A 20,800-nucleotide genomic window follows, 5' to 3' on the forward strand; every position below is an offset into this window, starting at 1 on the left:
TGTTTCTTCCCAACTAGATTCTGAGTTTCTTGAAGCAGGAACCTTGCATTATCACTGGTGTTATTTCCATACGTGGCACAGGGTGGTGTCCAGGAAATGGGGAGTGACCGACGGATGGGCGCGTGTGTATCTAGTGTCTGGGTGCACCCGTGCGTGTCTCCAGGGGTCTCTCCAGATCCCTCTGGGCCTCCCCGTGTGGCCCCAGGAGTGTTTGCCTCCACATCTGTGCACCTCTGTGTGTCTCTGGCTACGGACCTCCACATATTGGTGGTCAGTTTCTGTGAGCCTTCGTTCCGCTCTGTCCATTTTCCTTCCTACTGCTAGTTAGCCTCCTCCACGGGAAACCGGGGGTCTGGAGGCTTCAGGCCGTGGGTAGCACCTCCCCCACAGACCCTCCCAGCAGGGAAATGTCAGCTCACCTTCCACCTCCCACCCCACAGATGCTCCACACCTGCCACGCCTGCCGGCATCATTGCCGTCTACAGGCTCATACCCCAACAGGCACTTCGTGGCCCCACTTTGCTGCATAGCACTCAGGTGCGTTGGCCAGCGGTTAACCTCTCCTGGCTCAGCCCAAGGGCCAAGCAGCAACCAGGTGCCCCTGCGTAGCCAAGCCCTTGGGGAAGGCTGATGGTTTTCCTTTGTTTTTTTTTTTTTTAGCCAGATTTAAAGAGGACTTAATCAAGTGGCTGACACATAATTTTTGATGATAGATCACGATGCAGTTTTTGGCATCCATCTGGGGAGTTCAGAGAAGTGCGTGACCTCTACTTATTTATGTGCAAAGGCTTCTCAGCGTGCGGGGATATAAAAATGAAGAAAAGAAAAAAGAAAAGAAACGATGCTGACTCCTGATTCGTTCTGGCAATAAATATTCACCCACGGATTCATGAACGATGAAATGCCTATCCATTCCATTAAGATGTGTTTCCAATACATTTCCCTTTTGAGGTTTAACATCGACTTACAAAAACGTTTAGTGTCTGTGTTGTGTGATTCAATTGTATACTATATCTTATATGAAAAATAGTGGTAACAACTTAATCTGGAAGACATTTTCAAAAAACTTACAGATTTTGGTCGCAGAAAATTAAATATTTCTATTTCAATTTATAAATATATTTTGTGGCAGAGAAGTATGATAAGGTGAGCAAAGAAAGACTTTCAACTGTAAAAATACTGCATTACTAGAAAATTCCATAGGGGAAATGGAATGAAGATACAAGTTCAAAGTAAAAAGGAACAATGTAAAATTTTTTGCTGTTGAGGGAGAGTTAGCTGGTTAGCATGTTTTTTTAAACAGATGAGGGTGGTTATTAAATCACTGTTGTGTTGGGATTCTGAACGATGTATTTTAAAGTGTTGTGGCGGGTTTGTGTTAAAATGTGAATATTTGCCGAATGCCAGATATCACTCTCTCTTGCACATTTAAAAATGTATGTAGAAAATATTAGATGTCAACTTAAAAACATGCAAGATGGGATACCAGATTACAAAAAAAAAAAATGTTTTGGGAGTATTCCTAGAGCAAAAGCCCTTTTGAATCCTGGCCTGATGGCTCCTCAGTCCCTTCCACTCCCACCGTCTCCTGGAAACTCCCTCATGGTTGTTCACGGAGACTGTTGGGGCCTTGTCTACACTTGCCTCTGGATTTCAGGTCACTGGCCTTTGGGACGGGCTGCGGTCTGCGAATTGCACCCGTCCTCTGTGCTGAATTAAACTGCCCTTGGTTGGGGAGGAGGGGCAGACACTGTCCCGGGGAATGATAATGGACAGACCTGCAGACACACAGGTCAGAGATGGCGAACCAGCCCTAGGCCAGGGCCATGGGCTCTGCAAACGAGAATGGATCCAGCCCCCCATCCTTGGCCACAGCACCCCTTCGCATGCCTGGTTGACTTGACCTGAGGGGAGGCTGTTTCCACAGAGGCATGGTTTATTTCGCAGAGAGCAGAGACGTGGTTTCTGAAGGGGAGGCTGAAATGAAGCCCAGTCTGAGGTGGGGGTTGGGAGATTGGTTCTAATCATCAAAGACCCACTTTGGTTTCTGATATTCCAGTCCTACTCCTTGCCCCGGCGGGGGAGTGGGGGGCAGCCTCCTCCTCCCTTGTCCTGCACTACACCTTCTGGTTGGCCTAACAGTGTATGGCTGCCCTGTGTCTTCCTCCCCACAAGTCCCTCCCCAAGGTCCCGAGCCTGTGGAGAAGAGGTCTCCGAAGACAGGAAGCAGCATCCTTCCTAGGACCCCAGGGACAGGAGCATGGCTGGGGAGGGGCAGAGAGATGACCTGGTCTGGGGTGGGGGGTAGGTGAGAGCCCCTGGGATGAAGCCAAATTAATCCTTTACTTCCTATTGCTGTGACCACCACCCTCAACCGCAGAGGGCAGCACTGAGCACGGAGGCAGAAGGCAAGGAGAACCAACTGCATTGAAGGGGGCAGTGGGGACCCCCAGCTCTGCTGAGAACTAGCTGTAGGACTTGGGCAGGCCCCTTCTGGCTCAGGGCCTCAGTTTCCTCATCTGTGAATGGGACTACGGTGAGGATACAGTGAGAGGCTGGTGTGGGCAAATGCCTGAAGACTTGTAAACTGCTCCTCTGGCGGGGGGGGGGGGCTGGTTCCTGTGACTCCCCTCTGCTCCCTCTGCACTGACACTTCCGGCCCAGCCGGCCCTGGCTCCTGAGAGCCTCTCACGCCGCCTGCTGCACAGCCTCTCTCCGGCTGGCCGGGCTGGCCGGGCTGGCCGGGCTGGTCTCTTCCCTCCCTCCCTTCCGCCCCCACCAGGGCCCGCGCAGCAAGGTGAACCCAGAGACAGGCGCCAGACAAGGATGGGGAAGCTGTCCCTAAGGTGGAGTGATGGGCGAGCGGGGTGGCGGAGGGGTCACACGGCGGCCGTCTGCTTGATGCTGTGGAAGCTGATCCGTGTGGGCGACGTGGGGATGGACGTGGCCCGGGCCACGGGCACTCGGAGGGAGTGGTGGTCCTGCCAGCGGTGCCACCTCTTTCTCACGGCCGAGCGCACCTGCGGGAGAGGCAGAGGCTCAGCCGGGCCTGGGGGGCCAGTCCTGGGACCCAGAGTCTTCTCCCCTGTCCCCTGCCCCTCGCAGGGCCCTTCAAGGGGGGTGGGGTGCCCTTCTGACCGCCACCCTCGCACGCAGGCACTGGCTGGTTCCAAAGGCAGGTCCTCCCCCTGAAGCCCCTGTTGGCCTTGGAATCTCAGCCTTGGTGCCTCTCCCCTCCTCTGCACTGACCAGGGCCCTCTGGCCTCATCCCTCTCCTGGAGAAGCTCCCAGCCCCCACTCTTCCTTGGGACACCCTGCCTTCCCTGCCCCATCCCTCTGCCACCTCATCGCTATGGTGGGACCACAGCAGCTTCTCAGATCTGCCTCTCGCTCTCCTGGGGCATCTGCCGAACTGTGAGCTCCTCGTGCATACTCAGCATCGCTCTCCCTCCTGAAAGTCCTTCCTCCAACCTCCTCCACCTGCTGACAGACCCTGCCTCACTGGCCACAGCATGTGCTGCTGAGATGGAGAGCCAACGGTTCTATTCGTCTCAAAACCTGACTGTCGCTGATGCCGTATTATTCTCATTTGCATGGTAAGAATTTTTCTGCACAATGGACCATGTTCCCCATATGCTAGCTTAGCACACGGCTGGACAGAAGAAATGCCCCAGAGACATTCACTGTTTGTTTGCTTTCACAGCTCTTTCTCTCCCTGCCCTCCAGCCCCGGCCAGTCTCCACTGCTGGACTTCGCCGTCTGCGGTCTGCATTCATCGACCGAGACCTAAGCGAGCAGAGACACCCCACCGTCATCCCCTGCATCGGCAGGTGACGTGCCTCAGGATGGCACTGGCCCTCCTCCCGTTTGGAAGCTCTCAGCACCTGGGGACTGTGTCTACTCTTTGCCCCTTAGCCCACCGTGTGTCCTCAGCCACCACCGGCCTATGTGAGCATCTCTCCCAAGCTGGTCACACTAAGATTCTGGGCTTTGCGACCTAACCAACCAGGCCGCCCCCGGTGCCTCGCTCCCTGGAGCTGGCCTGAGGGTGTATGGTCCTCCCTGTCGTGGGGGAATGTGCTGGTGTCTTTCCTGCTCCCTGGGTCCATAAAGGCCTGGCTGCGCGGCTCACACCTGACTCGCTCCCGGAATGCTTTCCCCTGTCACGCCTGTGTTCTGCTTCCCTCTCCTATGGGACCCCTGCAGCCCGGGCTCCTCTGCTCATTGCTCGTCCGGCTCTCCGAGTGCATTTGTGAAGCGCTGGCGTGTTGTTTCTGGCCGGCACGGCTGGCCTTCTAAACTGGTTTGAGACCCTCAGGCAGGATTCCCGTTTCCTGAAGTCGGGTGGTAGAGCTCGGCAGAGCCAGGGGCCCAGGCACTTCCAAAAGGCTGGGCCACTCCACCGGAGTGGGAACTGAGGACTAACCCGGAGCCTGGTCTCCTACCTCTCCATTGAAGAAGCAGTAGAAGACAGACACAAAGAAACCCTGGAAAGGAAGGAGGGAGGCGTCAGTGACTTGCTTGGCGAGCCGTACGGCAGGGCTGGCCCGGAACACTCTGCCCCCGAGGACCCCAGAGGCTGAGAGCTGCGGGGAGCCCACCCCTCACGGCACGGGTGTACTGGGGTCCACTGCAAGCGACAGGCTGCCACGAATCCTCAGAACAGGTGCCGGACCTTCGGTAGGTGCAGGCTAGGGTGACTGAGACCCAGTCAAGAGGGGAGCCCACCCTGGGGTGGGGGTGCCAGGGGCCGGGGCTCGGGATTAGTGGGTGCATGCATTCATATTGCAGTGTGCACATATATACACCAGTCCCGGGGGAAGTCTCTGTGAGGACACTGGTGCCCGAGCGTTCTAGGGCAGGAAGGAGTCCCCATCAGGTCACACGCCCCACCTGGAATGACTGCAGGAAGGAGTTGAAGTAGACGAACACGATCTGCGACAGGTCGTCCTCCCCAGGGTTGACGAAGAAGAGCATGTAGGTGATGCCCAGGAGGGGCAGGAGAACCAGGGTGGCCTTCACTGCCTTCCTGGGGGGCGGGGGTGAGAGGGTGACAGGACTGGTCTGAGACCACACTGCAGGCAGGGCCCCACTCAGGTGCCGTTTCTTCTGGGACCCCTCAGCAAGCTCCCCGGCTGAGGACCAGGAGGACTAAGAGGGCCCGGCCGGAGGCAGGCTCCCCTCGGGGGGCTAAGGCGCCCACGCTCACCGGTACTGGATTGTTTCCGATGCGGTGGATGCTCGCAATTTCGTCATTAGGATCCTGACGATGTTGAAGAGAAATACAAAGTTGATCTGGAGGGGGAGGCAGGGAAAAAGGAAGGCCCATGAGGTGGGGAAAGAACCGACAGGCAGCCACTGACGCCTGGAGCCCACCGAGACGCATGCCCCATGCACACATCCATCCTACCGGTCACCCCAGCCCCCGCCTGGGGGCCCGAGGCCTCTGTTTCTCCCGCACCAGGACAGGCAGGCACTTTGCTCAATTCCTTGTCACCCGAGGGCTCCAGAGCCTGCTTCTCCACCTCCAGAGCCAAGAGGAAAAGCAGCCTTAGAAAGCAGTGAACAAGGGCACAAAGGCCACTTCTCCTGAGCCGCAGCTCCTCAGAGAGTCCCTAAGCCCCTGCCCCTGCCTTGTTGATCGAGGGTTCCCCTGAGGCCCTTCGACCGTTGGAGCAGACCTGGCCAGGAGTGACTAATCTCTCCCCATCCATCCCCTGCATCCAGGAAAACTCTAGAACCGTCACAGACACATCTGAGGCCACGAAGATGAACGATCTGCTGGGCTGACTCCCAGGCTCCTGGAAGGACCTCATTTATCTTCATCCTGAGCCTCTTCCTCAGCATCAGAGCCCACGCACGCAGCCTCTTCCTGGGACCTGCCCGTGGGGCCTCCTGAGTCATCCTCACGCTGTGTACGGTCACCGTGGGCCGCAAGCGTCCCGTCCATCTGCGTCAGCTCGTCTGTGCGACTGGTCTGGGGCGGGTCGAACCTTCCGGTGGGTCTGTTCTCCGTGCCTGTGTGTGTTTGCCTCAGAGAGTGTGTGTTCGTGTGTGAGCGTGTATCTGGGGGCGTGGGCAATGCCAGTGTTTCTCTCTATCCATCTCCGAGTGTGAGAAGACAGGAAAGTGAGACTCCCTTTCTTGGGAATCTCTCCCGAGAAAGTGCACATGAGTCAGAGGGTGTCTGCTGGCTCATGCAGATGCACACACACGAGTACATATGTGTGCACACGCATACACACAAATTCCTCCCGTGTCTCTGTCCTGAGAATCCATCACTTCTTAAGCCCTCCTAAGTGCTGGGTATATACCAGGCTGGGAGTTGGGCTATATGGCAGACATGATCAACCACAGCCGGCTGCTCTCGTGCCCGTGGCGGCATGGCCAGGGTATGGGGTGGGAGGGATGCCTTCAGCCAGTGGCCCGCTGCGCTCTGCTTCTTCTTCAGGCTCGTCTCATTTCTAGCCCCTGCGTTTCTGGTATATTTCCTTGGATCGCAAGAGCACCATAACACATAGGGCAATCCTAATTTTCTCGTACAAGTGATACAAAATACTTGACCTTTTCTGATTCTTTCTCACTTCTCTGAGAGTAGAGGCAATATATTCTCATTTCTGCCACATTCCCTGCATTATATCCATTTACCCATCATCTATCAACCCGCTACCAATTCATTCAATTATCCATCCATCATCCATCCAAGTATCTACTCAACAATCCATTCATCAGTTTATCTACTCACCCGTCCATCCACCCACACACCCATCCATTCTGTCAGTGAGTTGCAGAGCACCTGCAGGCTGCAGGGTCCTGTCCCATGTGCTGAGGCAAAAGCAGGAACAGGGTCTAGTGTGGAGGATCTGGGAGATAAGGCCTTATCCTCTCTACTCCGTGAGGCAGGCAGTTAGTGATGCTGCCCCTGCCGCATCACAGCCTGGGTCTGTGCAGCCCGGAAGTCACTCTTCCCTTGTGAGCGTGGTTCCCAGCCTCCCCCTCCACCACACCTTCTCCACCTCACCCTCTCACAGGCACCTTCCCCCTCCTCCAGGGAGCCTCTCACCATCCAGCCCACACGGAGCTTTCCCTTCCTGGCCTCCCAACCCTGCCCCAAATCCCAGCTCTTCCGTGAGCACTGCTTACTGTCCCATAGCCTTGACCAGCCTAGTCTCTTCATTCATTCATTCATTCATTCATTCATCTAACTGACTTGCTATGTGTCAGGCCCCTGCTCCCAGAAGTCTTGTGGTCTGGAGGGATGGGGGACATGCATCTTTCCCAAGGGGTCAGAAAGGCCTAGAGAAATGGCACTGAAGGAAGGTGGGGGATTGTGTCCCAAGCAGAGAAAGGGCCAGGGGAGAAAGCCTTGGGGTGGGGGAGATAGGCTGGCTGGGGCCACTGCAGCGAGTCCAGACAGTGGAATCTATCTACCTCCTTCTACAACAGCAGCTGCAGGGCCCTCCCGGCCTGGGATGTTCCCAGGGCAGCCTGCGTGGCATGAGCTCTGGGAATGTTGAGGGGAGAGGGTGCAGGATGAGAGGGCAAGGCCAGACCCTGTGGAAAAACTCCCCCAGAGAAGTCCAGCCTCGCATCCTCCTGCCCCGTGTGTCCGGAAGCTCTGATGCCGGCAGCTTGGGTTCCCACTGGCACGTTAGGTCCTCGTGAGGTGCTACAGGAAGGATGCCCCAGGCTGGTCAGAGCTCTGGCAGGTGGTGGGTGTCAGGCCCAAGCTGGGGGTCTGGACATCACGGTTGCTACCAGGACCGACACGGGAGGTTCGGTGTTCCCTAACGTGGCCCAGGACTCACACCATTCCAGGTTTTGTTTTAGGAACTACACAGCTACTCCTCAAGCAGCAGCTGTGATCATTATTCCTATTTTACAGATGGACAAACTGAGGCTCAGATAGGCTACATCACTTGCCCCTGCCACAGACGTAGAAGGCATTGGTGTCAGGATTCGAACTGAGGCAGCTGGCCTCGGCATCCTTCTCCTCACTCCCACATCATGCTGCTGCTCCTGCAGGGGTTAATGAAATCTGGGCCAGATGGAAGGAACTAGAGTGAAGGCCCTCAGCACATGGCCGGGGAGGGGTGATCAGAGCTCAGGATAGCACCGCATGGCCCGTCAGCACAGGATCCAAACCTGTGGCTCCAGGGGCTGGGCAGTGCCCCTGTGTCCCGGGCCGCTGGTCCTCACGGTGACCCCATGAAGCAGGGACTGGCATCCTCGTGTTACAGGTAAGAAACTGAGGCTCCGAGCAAAGAGCTCCCTCGGGGTCACCCCGCAAATCCCAGGCGGCTGCCGCCAGTGCTTGTTCAGGATGCCACAGAGCATATCGCCTCCCACCAAGGCAGGGACGATGAACAGACGCAGCTCACTGGCTCTTAACCTCCAGCGCATGAGTCCCATGGGCCCTCTCCACCCCTGCGAGGGGGAGGGTGCTTGCTGACTCCTGGTGCTCATGGGAGACCCTCCTCCAACTTCACTGTCACACCTGCAGTGGCAGGCAGGGAGGGAGGGAGAAGGAAAGGGGATGACATTTCTGCCTCCTGCCTTCAGACACGGTTCCCAGCCTTGGGGATGTCCTCTGCTCCCTCCAGTTCGGGTATCCAGTGGGTTTACTGGGGTGCTGCGAGGTTCCTCCTCTCACCGCTCCACAGTTCTCAGCCTCCTGTACTGCACATGCACCCGGGCAGTTAAACACGGCCAGCCTGCCTGAGCCCCGTGCATCCGTGGAGCCTGGTAACTTGTCAAGATGGAATTGGGGGTGCCCTCAAAACCTGGAGACCAGTCTGTTTCACGGCCCCTGGGGGCCTGGTCCTCACTGGATGCCTCTGTTTTCTCCTCCTGTTGGCATTTTCTAGGCAGGTGAAGCCTTAAAGGCCTACGTCCTGAATCCTATGATGCGCGGGGTCCTGGCTGGGCCGTAGAGAACCGGACAACACACATCCCTGCTTGGCAGGGCCCCGGACACTGTGGTTCTCCAACTAGAGTGTACGCATCAAAGGTACTTGGGGCCATTGGTCCAAATGCAGATCTGGCCCCCTGCCCCAGACATTCCCAGTGGTGGGTGAGGGGCCTGGAATTTCTATTTGGAACAGGGGCTGCTAGGACATTGCTGGGGGGAGCACCGAGCGAGGAGACTTTAGTCAGACCCGATGTGGCACACCCTGTAGGCATGCGGGGTTCCGGGGTTCCGGGGACCTGCGTTCACCAGCAGCTGCAGGGGACGTTTCTCGGCCTCAGGCTTCCTCTGGGGGTGGGGTGGGGAGCTAGTTCAGCCTCAAAGCAGGGGACCTGGAAATATGGGGGTCTCCTGTCCACAGAGCAACCTCCACTGATGGGGCATGAAATGTGTAGATACGTAACCTAGCTTCCAAACCTTCCACGGGGAGCAGTTCTGAGACTCTTCTGCGTGGTTGCCTCCATGGAAGCCAGCTCGTCACCTCACCCTTTGTTGGTTTCCTTCCTTCCTTGTCTTCCACTCCCCCCTCCCTCGCTGTACTTCCTTGGACCACCTCTCACTTGAACGCCTGGCACACGATCTTGTCACATGGCGCTAATTCTGGCTGTTCAACTGGCATTCGTGTGGCCCTGGTTAAGTTGCTTAATTAACCTCCCTAGCTTCTGCTTCCTCACCGGTCCAAAAGGGATACCACAGAGCCTGTCTGAGAAGGTCGGCACAGGTTAAAATACTCATGGAGAGCACTGAGCCTCGGGCCTGGTCCAGAGCGGAACCCAAGAAGTGCCACATGCCTTTCCCATGACAACAGCCTCCTACAAACTGAACCAGCCAATTCACTTCCCGGAACCCAGAAATAAGCTCGTTCATGTCTTTCAGCAGCAGAAATGCAGCTGTGAACCATTGGGGGAGGGCAGAGCACTGAGCACGTATCCAATGCAGAGGACAGGCAGGTGGTGGGGGACCGGCCCCGAGTCTCAGCTCAGTTCCTTCATCTGTAAAATGGGCATCATAATTCCCGTTTCCAGGCAGTGACGATATGAGATTTGGAAGTAATGAAGACGGGGCTTCTGGACAGGCTCAGTCTGGAACCTGGAAGCCTTTTACGTGTGATGGCTGGCCGTGTGCTAGGCCCAAAGGGAGAAGCAAAGGGCTCTTGGACCGAGAGGTGAGGGCAGAAGCAGAGAAAGAGGCGTGGAACAACAGGTGAGGAGTGGGGGCTGGCACGGAGTCCTCCGTGCCTTTCTCCCCTTCTCCATTTCCTTACTGCTGCCCAACATCCTTGCAGCCAGGAGTCCCTCCCCACTCTTGCTGACCACCACCCCCCCCCCCCGCCCCCCAGGCCAGCCTTCCTTGGCAGGATCCCAGATTCACAGAAAGCCCTGTCCCTCCACGATGGGCTCTCAGCAGCTGGCTGGGAGGGGACGGGTCTCAAGGGGTTTCCGTTCACACTGGGGGTAGGGATGAGTGACTCATTGCAGCTGGGACTCCAAGGACACTCACTACTTCTGCCTTTGAAATGAGGTGGAATTTCTGATGGTGGAATTTCAGGCAGTGGGTAGAAACCTCCCTAGTCATCTCTAGTGCATATACATCAAGGACACTCCAAAGATGGGGGTCATATGAATCCCAGAAGAAGTCACAAAAAGGAGGAGAGTCAGGAAATGAAAGAGATAAACACTCATTGTCTCCAAGGTAGACCAAAGAACCCCCGTTAGGCACCTGCTGTGTACAAGAGGAGGATGGCGATTGTATCCCACAAGGAGCGGGTGGCCCTTTAAGGAAGCTGGTGCATACAGGAGCCCGAAATTACCAAGCCTGAAATAAGTCTTACGTAAATGCCAATTTCTTATGGGGCTTTTTTGCATGTCTCTTTAAAATGTGTGATATATAGTGGGTTCGCTTTTGCAGAACGCAGCCTCTACTTAAACTCTACCTTAATTAAAGCTCGTTATGGATTAAAGACGTGGCGCAATTATACCTTAGATGTGAATACATTTGGCAAAGGGCGGGGAGCTGGACAAGGAACAATTGCTCATTACGCTTCATTCTGGTACCACTGTACCAGGCTGGGGGCGGTGGGCTGGGCCCCGGAGTGGGGCGCTGGGGGCTGAGGAGGATGTTGGTCTGAGCTGAACAGAAGTCCACACCCCCTTCTCTTGCCACCAGCTGCCCCCTCACCTGGCTGTCTCAGGACCTGGCAAGGGGACGTCAGATATGGGAAGCGCTAGAATTCTGCCGGTCAGAACCATTCTCTGCCCAGAGAGAGAACCCAAGGGCCAGAGGTGACGGGGCTGCGCCAGGGCATGAAGCTGGAGAAGGGATAGCAGGAGGGGGTTGCCGGGAAGTGGGCTGGCGAGTACGGAGTGTGTGCAGGGGCCATTCCAGGCCATGTCTTCCCCAGCATCCCTGCTGGGCAGGTCCTCTGCTGTCCTCCTGGTGCCCTCCCCATCCCAGTCCCCACTGAGGACCTACCAGGAGCACGAGGATGATGGGGCCTTGGTAGATATAGTCCACCAGGTCACCAGGCTCCTTGCCAAACCAGCACCTGCAAAGACGGGGTGGCTGTGAGTGGCCTGCTGAGCGGTAGTCTGGGCACCACAGTAGACCTGGGCCCAGGGTTCTCCGGCTTGACCCTTCCTGAGACCCAGTCTCTAGGGCTGTGCCTTCCCCAAAACCGTGGGACCTTCTTGGCTCACCCCCGGGCTGCCTTTTACCTTCCATGGAGGGCCTGGTCTCCCCAGCTGGAGACCTGGGTCTCCTCCTCCTCCTCCCTCCCCTCCTCATTCCAGACTGCTGGGCCCAGGGCAGGCCATGCAGGAGGCTCGTGAGTGATGGGACAGCCAGTCCCCGCCTCGCTGGCCCAGGGCCCAACCACCCTGTACCACCTGTTTCTGCATCGCCTGGAACCTGCCGCCCCACGTGCCAGGTACTCGGCTGCACAAAGCAACAGATGTAGAGGTGGGAGCGGTCTCTGGGCCTGAACTCTGGCCTTTCTCTGAGCTGAGCCTCATTCACCCAGTGAGAGGAGCCCACTGCTCCCAGGGGCTTGGTTATTCTCTGGGGATGCCGGCGGGTGGAGAAGCTCGAGTCCAGGGGAAGGGTGGGCCCGGGACACAGTCTGGCTCTGTCAACAACTCCTGCTGCACTTCAGGAAGGTCCATGTGGACTTTGGGCAATTCTGGCTGTGTCCTCGGAAACCTTAGAGGTCATCCAGTGCACACGGCCTTAGACAGGGATCTGTCCCTGGTACCTGCCAGCACCGAGGTTTCTGATCTTTGCTTCAACACCCCCTTGGACGGGAACCTCACTACTTTACAAGGCGGCCTTCTTACTCTTGGGTAGTTTTTATCATCAGGAGCTCTTTCCGATGTTGAGCTCTTGGAGCCCACCCAACTCTGCCCCTTGCTCCCAAATCCCATGCTTTCTCTCGCCTCGGAGACCCCTTGGAGATTTTTATCCAGAGACTGACATTCCCCTGTCCCCTCTATTTTCAGCTGGAGGTACCCAACTTCCCAGCCACTTCTTGGCTGACACGTGGCCAGAACTGCCATCATCTGGGTGTGGCTTCTATATCAGCATCTCTGGTGCAGGGAGGGTCCCAAGATAGGACAATGTACCCTCGGCAGAGACTGGGAGGCCTGAATAAAACAAGCATCCACTGCCCTGGTCCAGGGGTCTGTGAAAAAGGCTCAGTGACACAGCCTTGGATGTGCTCTAGGCTGAAAGCCTCCTGTATATACCCTTGGCCAGACCTGCCACTCCGAGGGGGAGGCCTTACCAAAGGCCAAAGGCCTTACCAAAGGGGGGTCAAGCATTAGGGCACTTAAAGGAGCCATGGCTCCTAACTCAGATCAACAAAGTTGACTTGACATCTACCACATGAGTACCCCTGGGTGCCAGGGATTTTTTTTTTCTTCAATTTTTAAGACAATGGGAAAATAAATCTGTCCTGGAAGGACTTCATTTCCTGCCCCATGGCTTGGCTGGAGCCCTTGGCTGACCTTTTCTGACACCCTGCGGACCCCTGTGACAGGTCAGTCCTACTTACTGTTCATTTTCATAGTAGAGTTTGCCAATGGCCCAGGCGATGATGATGGGGCAGGGGATGCCTGAAAGAAGGACACACACAGGCTACAGCGGACAGACAGACGGACAAGGACCCTCCTGTAGAACACAGGGTGAGGGGACCACAAGGGGCCTGGAACCAATCGCCAAGCGCATGGCCATCCATGGTCCCAGGAGGGGCCTGCCCTAGACCCTGACCCCACCCTTCCCCCTCTCAGCATCTCCCTGCTAAACAGGTCAGACAGATGAGGGGATGGCACGGTTTTCTGAGATTGCTGGATAGAGAAGTGATGCTGGCTGGCTTCTCCTTCCCGACGAGAGACAAAGGTCCTTGGATTGGCCTTTCCAGGCAGAGAGACGAGGGCTACTTGTAAAATGTTCTTTTGGAGGGACAATTTGCTCCTTCCTCACCAGCAATGGAAGGGAGTGTGCATCCTCAGACTGTCCTGGGGACAGCAGGCAGGGCTGTGGACCTGTACTTGGACCCAAGATGAAGGGAGGTGACCTTGTCAGCAGTGCCCCCTCCCCACCAGGCCCTGCGGCCTCCCCGGGAACCTCACACCATCCGATGAAGAGGAAGAGCCACTTGCGCAGGCGCTCGGTGGAGTAGGTCATGACAATGGCCGTGTGCAGGTAGCAGCCCTCCACGAACATCCAGAAGAAGTTGGTCACCACGAAGTAGTTGAAGATGGTGGTGATGCAGCGGCACCAGACCTGCACGGGGCAGGCGGCGGTCAGGGGCCGCCTGGGGCCGGGGCCCAAGTGCGCCACGGGCGCCCGTCTGAGTCATCTAGTGGACACGGTGTTAAATACCCTCGAATCTCGCTCTGGGAAGCTTCAGCCGCCGCCATTTCTCTTTCATGGTTTTGGAACCAGTTAAGGCGCCGGTCTGCCCTGGTTCCTACTTCGGCGTCTCCCCAGCACTTTCTAATCTCCCTTTTTAACAGAGAAAGAGGGAGCCTGGCTCTGAGCTTTCTGCAGGCAGGGGCTAGAACTGAACAACACTATGGTGTTTTCGTAGTCATTTTTCTGAGAGTCACCTTCAATCCACAGCAAGTCAGACTGGTGTCCACTCAATATGAAATTGCATGTAGGAAAAAAGGAGGGGGTCAATGAAAAGAAAGTTGTTATGTAAATGACAGAACGGGGTTCATGAAGGGGAGCTGTAGCTCTGGAGGGGTTCTGTAGAATCTCCCGTTTGGGAAGATTCTGGGCTTAGTATGATCACTGCTGGCTACGGAGGGAGACTCACCAACGCCGGGCGAGTCGACACATCCCTCTGAGCCTCAGTGGGACATGGAGAAAGTAAGAATGCCATCTTACAGGGCAGTTGAAGAAGATGAGAGTGGCTAAGGCAGGCACCAAGAAATGAAGGTTACGTTGCCATCTGCCTTCCCGGCAGAGGGAAGGGGATTGGTCCTTGTCCCTTTGAGCAGGGCTACTTTCCTGATACCCTGCAGACTGAAGGTGGGCATGCAGACAGACAGAAAGCCTGTCCGGGGCCACAGCAAGCCACGGCCAGGCCTCAGGCCTCCAGGCCAGAGCTCTACTCAGCAGACCCTCCCTGGCCATCTTTCCCCAGGCTTCGTCCCCCAGGCATACTCAGAGCTGAGGCTGAGATAAGGGAATGGTGGTCAGAGGAGCTCAAGTTTTCTGCCCCGCCCCGTGGACAGCGCATCCCCTCTCTGGCTGGCTCTGACAGCTGTCAGACGGGCCTGTGCTGCTCTGGCCTCTGCCTCTGCAGCTTTCTCCCATGGTCCCAGCCCTGATCTTGGGCCCCATGTGGTTGCCTGTCTCCTCTTCTCAAAAAGTCCTGCCGAGGGGGGAAGCTAAAGATCCCCTCTTCCCAGCCTTGCTTTTTCTCCAAGTTAAGCGACAGTTTATGAGCTCAAACTAACATTGGGCTGCAGCATACCCAAAATGGGGTTTAACTCAGTTAGCACTGAGGCAGGGCTTAATGTGGGGCCAAGTTAAGGGTCAAGCCAGGCCTCATGTTGGCGCAGGCCCGCTGTCCAAAGAAAATGTATTGAGAAGTCTCTGATGGTGTGCCACAGAACTCTGTGCTTGGCCTCACTAGTCTGAGTGGCCTGGACATACATAGTACAGTGGCAGTTGACGCAAATCCAGGGGCACATAGCAAACACGTGGGGTGGCCTGGTCAAGATCCTGCTGGCTCAGATGTAGAGGCATCAGTAAAGACTCACATAACCTGGGGCGCCTGGGTGGCTCAGTCGGTTAAGCGGCCGACTTCGGCTCAGGTCATGATCTCACGGTCCGTGAGTTCGAGCCCCGCGTCGGGCTCTGTGCTGACAGCTCGGAGCCTGGAGCTTGCTTCGGATTCTGTGTCTCCCTCTCTCTCTGACCCTCCCCCGTTCATGCTCTGTCTCTCTCTGTCTCAAAAATAAATAAACATTAAAAAAAAAAAAAAAAAGACTCATATAACCTCCCTGAGCCTCAGTTTCCATGTCTGTGTCATGGGGAAAATAATCCCTACAGGCGTCTCATTGGAATTAAGCGACATAAAGCTCAACAGAGCCGACTTCCAGCCTCTTCTTCTCTAAAGGGTCTTTGGGAGGCCCTGAATTCAGAAGATGGGGCGTGGGACAGGATCAGCCAGTCTCGCGTGAGTTTAGTGCTGCTTCCAAGACCCGGGCCTGGCAGTGCCTCCCTGCCCCCACCCCTACCCAGCCCTGACTGGCTCCAGCTCTGGAGGGATAACGACTGGGGCAGAGGTGAGCTCAGGCCAGGCCTACACCTGAGGACTGGGCCCGAGAGGGTGCCGCCAGAGCCCGGACCCCCCCCCCCCACCCCCCGCCAGCCCCAAGCCTCAGCCCAGTGACCTCGTTGCTCTCATGCACTTCGTGGTCGATGAGCTGCAGCAGGAACCACATGATATTTCGCAGGATAAAGGTGGTGATGAGATTCCAGTGAATCACGTTCCGCAGACAGCGGATACTCCTGTGGGAGGCCCAGGTCAGGGGTCAGCCGGGGACGGGGAGTCGGCGGAGATGGGCTCTGCCTGGGGTCAGGGACCAGCGGGAATGGCGCCTCCCAAGGCCAGGTAGAGACTCCACCGGGGGTGAAGGCAGGTCTGCGCCAGGAGCCACATTCCCGCCTGTGGCGGCCATGGCTGGGTCGCTCAGTTCCCCTTTTGCATCCTGCAGGCCTGCCACAGGTTGGTGGCCTGGCACCTCCCCCGCACTCCTGTCCACTGGCTTCAGGGCCCTCAGAGTGGAGGCGAGAATGTCTGGGAGGGGTGAAGGGGGTGCTGTGGGGGGAGGGGCAGGGAGAAGCGGCCGTGGGTAGGGATGGACTCACCGCAGAGCCAGGAAAAGCAGGAAAGCGGCCACCAGGGCTGCCACAGAGACGCAGTGGCCCAGGTAGTTGACAACAAGGGCGACGTGGTAGTGTATGTCGTACTTCCTTTGCTGGACAGACAGACACGTACACAGGCAGACGGAGGCACGGGGCGCATGAAGGTTTGGCTGGGCACTCTAGCTATGGCCACCCTGCGTGTCCTGACCTTGGAGGCAGAAGTGGCTTCAAGTGTCATCATCACACCTGGCTCCCAGGGCTCACGCCTGTTGGCCATGAGGCTTTTGGTATAAACGGCTGTAATCAGGCCTCCCGACATGCAATCTGGGGGCAGGCTTGGACACAAGGCATTCTGAGATATGCCCGAGGTGTGGCTCCCTAGATTTTATGGTCTCTTTTAACTCTGGACTCGGAGTTGCCACACCTGTGTTTCACCTCAGCTCAGACCCTTGCTGGCCGAGTGACTGTGAGTTGATTTCTATCTCTGGGCCTCGGTTTTGACATCTGTACAGTGGGCCAAAATGCCCTCCTGCCCCAGAAGCAGCAAGCCCTGGGAAGTCTGGGGGAAGCCTTGGGATCAGTCTGTCCCGGATGTAGCAGGGAGGGGGTGCAACGTCTGTAGAGAAGTTAAGAACAATATCAAAACCAAACAGAAGCCAGTCTCCTTGTACTGATCCCCATGTGCCGGCAATTGTAAACAGAAGCAGTGATAAAATACTCCTTCCTGCCAGGGCAGGCTGTCCCCCACCCCGTGCCCACTGTGGTCTGCCGCTGCTCAGAGGGGCCACGAGGTGGGGAGGGGAGGACAGAGGTCTGGCAGGAACCTCCTTCTTTCCTTTATGACCTGTCCCACTAGCCATTCCTGTGGCCCCACTGCAGACCCCCTTTGGCTCGCATTTTGTAGAATCACTTTCTCAGGGTAGATAAATGTTTTTCCTCGGAACTTGAACTTCTTTGGGGGGGGGCAAGTTCCAGCCTCACTGGGGGCTGTAATGGGTGAAGGAAGAGGGAGATGAAGGGGGCATGTATCATTTTGGGTCAGGAGGGAGGCATAGCTTCAAAGGAGAGGAGGCTGGCACCGTAAGCGGCAGGGGGTCTGGTTCCTGAGCAAGGGGGCTGGTGAGGTCTGACCAGGACCAGCTTCTCATGGGGCTCACCCTTCTGGGGGCTGTGCTTATCTCCCTGCGGAGTCACAGAATCAGAATGCCAGATGGGTTGGGGCGCCTGGGAGGCTCAGTTGGCTAAGCATCCGACTTCGGCTCAGGTCACGATCTCGCGGTTCGTGAGTTCGAGCCCCGCATGGGCTGTGCGCTGACAGCTCAGAGTCTGGAGCCTGCTTAGGATTCTGTGTTTCCCTCTCTCTCTGCCCCTCCCCTGTTCTCTCTTTCTCAAAAATAAATAAACATTAAAAAAAATTTTTTTTTTTAAAGAATGACAGATAGGGAGACTGAAGCCCAGGGGAGGAAGGAAGTCACACAGCCTATTAGATGTTGGGACACTGATCACACCGTCATTCCTTTCTTATGTCACGTGCCATCTTGGTTGTGTCTTCTGCTAGCCGGAGCTCTCCCAAAGGTGGGGGTCCCTGTCCCCCTTCTCTACTATAGTGTCACTGAGCAGGGGACAGGACATGGGGGCAGGAGAAGCAAGTGCAAAAAGGTGTGGTTGGATTGCACAAGGACCGATTCTGTCACCCTTGGGATCCTCTATGCTCAACCTGAGTCCTGATGCTTATACGAGGACCGGGGTTGGGGCGGGTGGGAGCCACTCACCTTGTCATCCAAAATGGGCTCGCACTGTGAGTAGTTGATCCGTGAAGCCCACGTCCCATTCTCCAAGCACTCTCTGTAGGCGTTCCCTACAAAAGATGCCAACCACCAAGGGGCAGGTCCCTTCTCTCCTCAAGAACACTCCCTGGCTCCCTGGGGCCCACAGGATGAGGGCCATACTTCTCAGCCTCTCTAAGCCAGGAAACACAACGCCCGTCTAAAAGTTCACGTGAAAGTCATTTATGTGAAGGTTGTGCAAGAGGCTTCCCACACATGGCAGCTAAAAGGCATGATAAAACCCGTTTCTGACACAATCTGTGACTAGCATTGTGTATACTTTCTTCAATTGTATTTGAAACGGAACCTGACTGTGAGCCCTGGGTTGTGGCTGAAGATTCGCTGCTTTCAGCACACCACATAATTTCCATTCTTCTCTTGTTTTATACTTATGAGATCTGTACCTTCCCCACCAGTACCAGCACTTCTGTTTTCGTAACTCTGGGGCGCCTGGGTGGCTCAGTCTGGCACGTGTCTGACTCTTGATTTTGGCTCAGGATTATGGTCTCATGGTTCGTAAGATCGAGCCCCACATTGGGTTCTGCACTGACACTGTGGAGCCTGCTTGGAAGTCTCTCTCTCTCTCCCCCCCTTCCCCCCGCTGTGCTCTCTTCTCTCTCTAAAATGAATGAGTGAATGAATGAATAACAGCTACCATTCACATAGGCGTTTACCACAGACCAGAACCGCTTTTAACCGCTTTGGGTACGCTTGTCCATTCAGTCCTCCCAGCAGCCCCATGAGTAATATAAACCCATTTTACAGAGGAGGAAACTGAGGCACAAAGAGATTAACCTGCTTGTCAAGGATATAAAAATGAGAAGAGGTAGAGCCAGGCTTCAAATCCAGAAGGTCTAGCTTCGGGTTGCCTGTTCTTAACCCCTAGGCTGCTGAGCAGGGGTACACGGGAATGAGGCACGTCTGGGGAAACAGGACTGTGTTGCCAGACTTGAGCTGCCACTGCCTGGGAGAGCACCCCCCCATGTGAGATCTCCCAGTGTCTGACAACCGGCCTCCCTGTTAAAACTGGAACGTGATACGTGAAAAGACATTTCAGAGCACCGATGTCTGAGATATGCGAGTGCAGGTTTCGTCAGCGGGGAATGTAGGAAGGCCAGAGAATGCTTAGACTTACTTTCCTTGAAATCCTAGCTTGACCGTCAGTCCTAGCTCTTAAGCCACCTCCTCCAGGGAGCCCACCCTCAACTACCAAGCCAGAAGGAACCCTCCCACCTGAGAACTCCAAAGCCCTTTGCCAGCCTCTGCTTTGCATCATTAGAGTGTATCTGACCTCCCCCACTTCGTTAGGAATCCTGAACGATCCATTGTTTGGGAGTGACAGTGTACTAGGGTTTTCTGCTCTCGGGCTAATGGGCAGTTGTTTGTAGATTTTTCTTTTGGGTTGATGTTAGATATATGACATAAAGCTAATTAAAATAAATAGGTCACAGAGCACAGAGTCACAGAGTTGGAGGGGGAAACTTGGGTTGTTTTTGGAAGCAGTGAGTTCTAAAATAATTAAGGTACTTAAAAAAAACCCACTTCTGTTGAGCTTACAGTTAAAAGCAATGGAATTATTGAGGGAGCACTTGCTAAGGAGCAGAAACAATGGAGGAGATTCTACTAGCTTAATTGTTTTTTAATTTGGTGCTCAGAGCTCCCGGAGTTTTCAAATTCAGGGTCGTTACTGGCCTGTTCCTGCCTCCTGGGCCTGTCAGCTAGAGGCTGCCTTGGACAGGGCTCTGGCCCTGGTGGGAGTCAAGGCGGTTCTGACCCCAATGTGAGGACACCAGCTCCTCGCCCCTCACCTGGGCACCCGCATCCACTCTTGGCACCCTTGGGTTTTCTCATTCCTCAGGGTTGTTTTGCTACAGAAAGGTTGTGTGTTAAGAGAATTTGATGCACAGGGTTAGTGATGTTACTGAACTAAAGGACAGAGTGTGGAGTGAGTCAAAAGGACCCACATAGAGGTATCCTGGGAGGACAGATCCTTTTGTAAGATGAACAATCCCTTTAGAGTCCCTCTCAACAGGCCTGTTTAAAGCACAGAACATTTATCTTCCGGGGATGTGTTCATAGATGTTATCCAGCTTTCCTGAAGTTCAGTGCTAAGCCCCTTCTTCCAGGAAGGCCTCTTTGATTGCTCCCATCTCACAGATTTCTCTACCCTAAACCGCTCCCCCCGACTCGCCCCCCACCTCACCCCAGAGTCCTCATAGCCTGAGCCTCACGCCTCATCCCTGGCTCATTACCTGGCCTGAGTTGTTCAGGTTCTGAGTCTGGTCTTGCTGATCAGTGTGGGGCTAACCAAAGACGGGAACTCAAGAATACTTTCCCGAGTATGATAGCTCTTGATGGCACTGACTACAGGGTGGGCTTGAGGGTGGGAGGGAGTCAGGATAGAGATGCTGCAAATCTGAGACCATTCTGGTCCCTCACTTCAATGTTCCCCCGGGGTACCAGGTTTTATGAATTCTGTCTCCTGGTTTTCTTTCTCTGGAACCCACCCCCCTTCCCGCCACCTCTCCACATGGCACTTATCACTTGCCCTCGCAGGTCTGGCACACAGCCGGATCTAGGCTGAGCCACCCCTTGAAACACACTCTTTGCTGCTCTCACCCATGGC

At 55.6% G+C, this 20,800-nt stretch overlaps 1 protein-coding gene across 2 annotated transcripts in view; it reads right to left on the minus strand.

The window, feature by feature from the left end:
• Window positions 1-1,085: 1,085 nt before the first annotated feature.
• CRHR2 (corticotropin releasing hormone receptor 2) overlaps window positions 1,086-20,800 on the minus strand; it is a 47,101-nt gene continuing 27,386 nt past the window's right edge. For both annotated transcript variants that reach the window (XM_043589193.1, XM_043589194.1), the window contains 10 exons: window positions 18,121-18,206; window positions 16,352-16,461; window positions 15,874-15,991; window positions 13,594-13,747; window positions 13,017-13,077; window positions 11,441-11,513; window positions 5,210-5,295; window positions 4,894-5,029; window positions 4,446-4,487; window positions 1,086-3,020 (listed from right to left, as the gene is read on the minus strand). In XM_043589193.1, coding sequence (XP_043445128.1) covers window positions 2,880-3,020; window positions 4,446-4,487; window positions 4,894-5,029; window positions 5,210-5,295; window positions 11,441-11,513; window positions 13,017-13,077; window positions 13,594-13,747; window positions 15,874-15,991; window positions 16,352-16,461; window positions 18,121-18,206 — 1,007 coding nt within the window. In that variant the 3' untranslated portion in view covers window positions 1,086-2,879. The remainder of the gene's footprint in view (window positions 3,021-4,445; window positions 4,488-4,893; window positions 5,030-5,209; window positions 5,296-11,440; window positions 11,514-13,016; window positions 13,078-13,593; window positions 13,748-15,873; window positions 15,992-16,351; window positions 16,462-18,120; window positions 18,207-20,800) is intronic.

This window comes from Prionailurus bengalensis, chromosome A2 (assembly GCF_016509475.1).
Source record: "Prionailurus bengalensis isolate Pbe53 chromosome A2, Fcat_Pben_1.1_paternal_pri, whole genome shotgun sequence".
Lineage (NCBI taxonomy): Eukaryota > Metazoa > Chordata > Mammalia > Carnivora > Felidae > Prionailurus > Prionailurus bengalensis.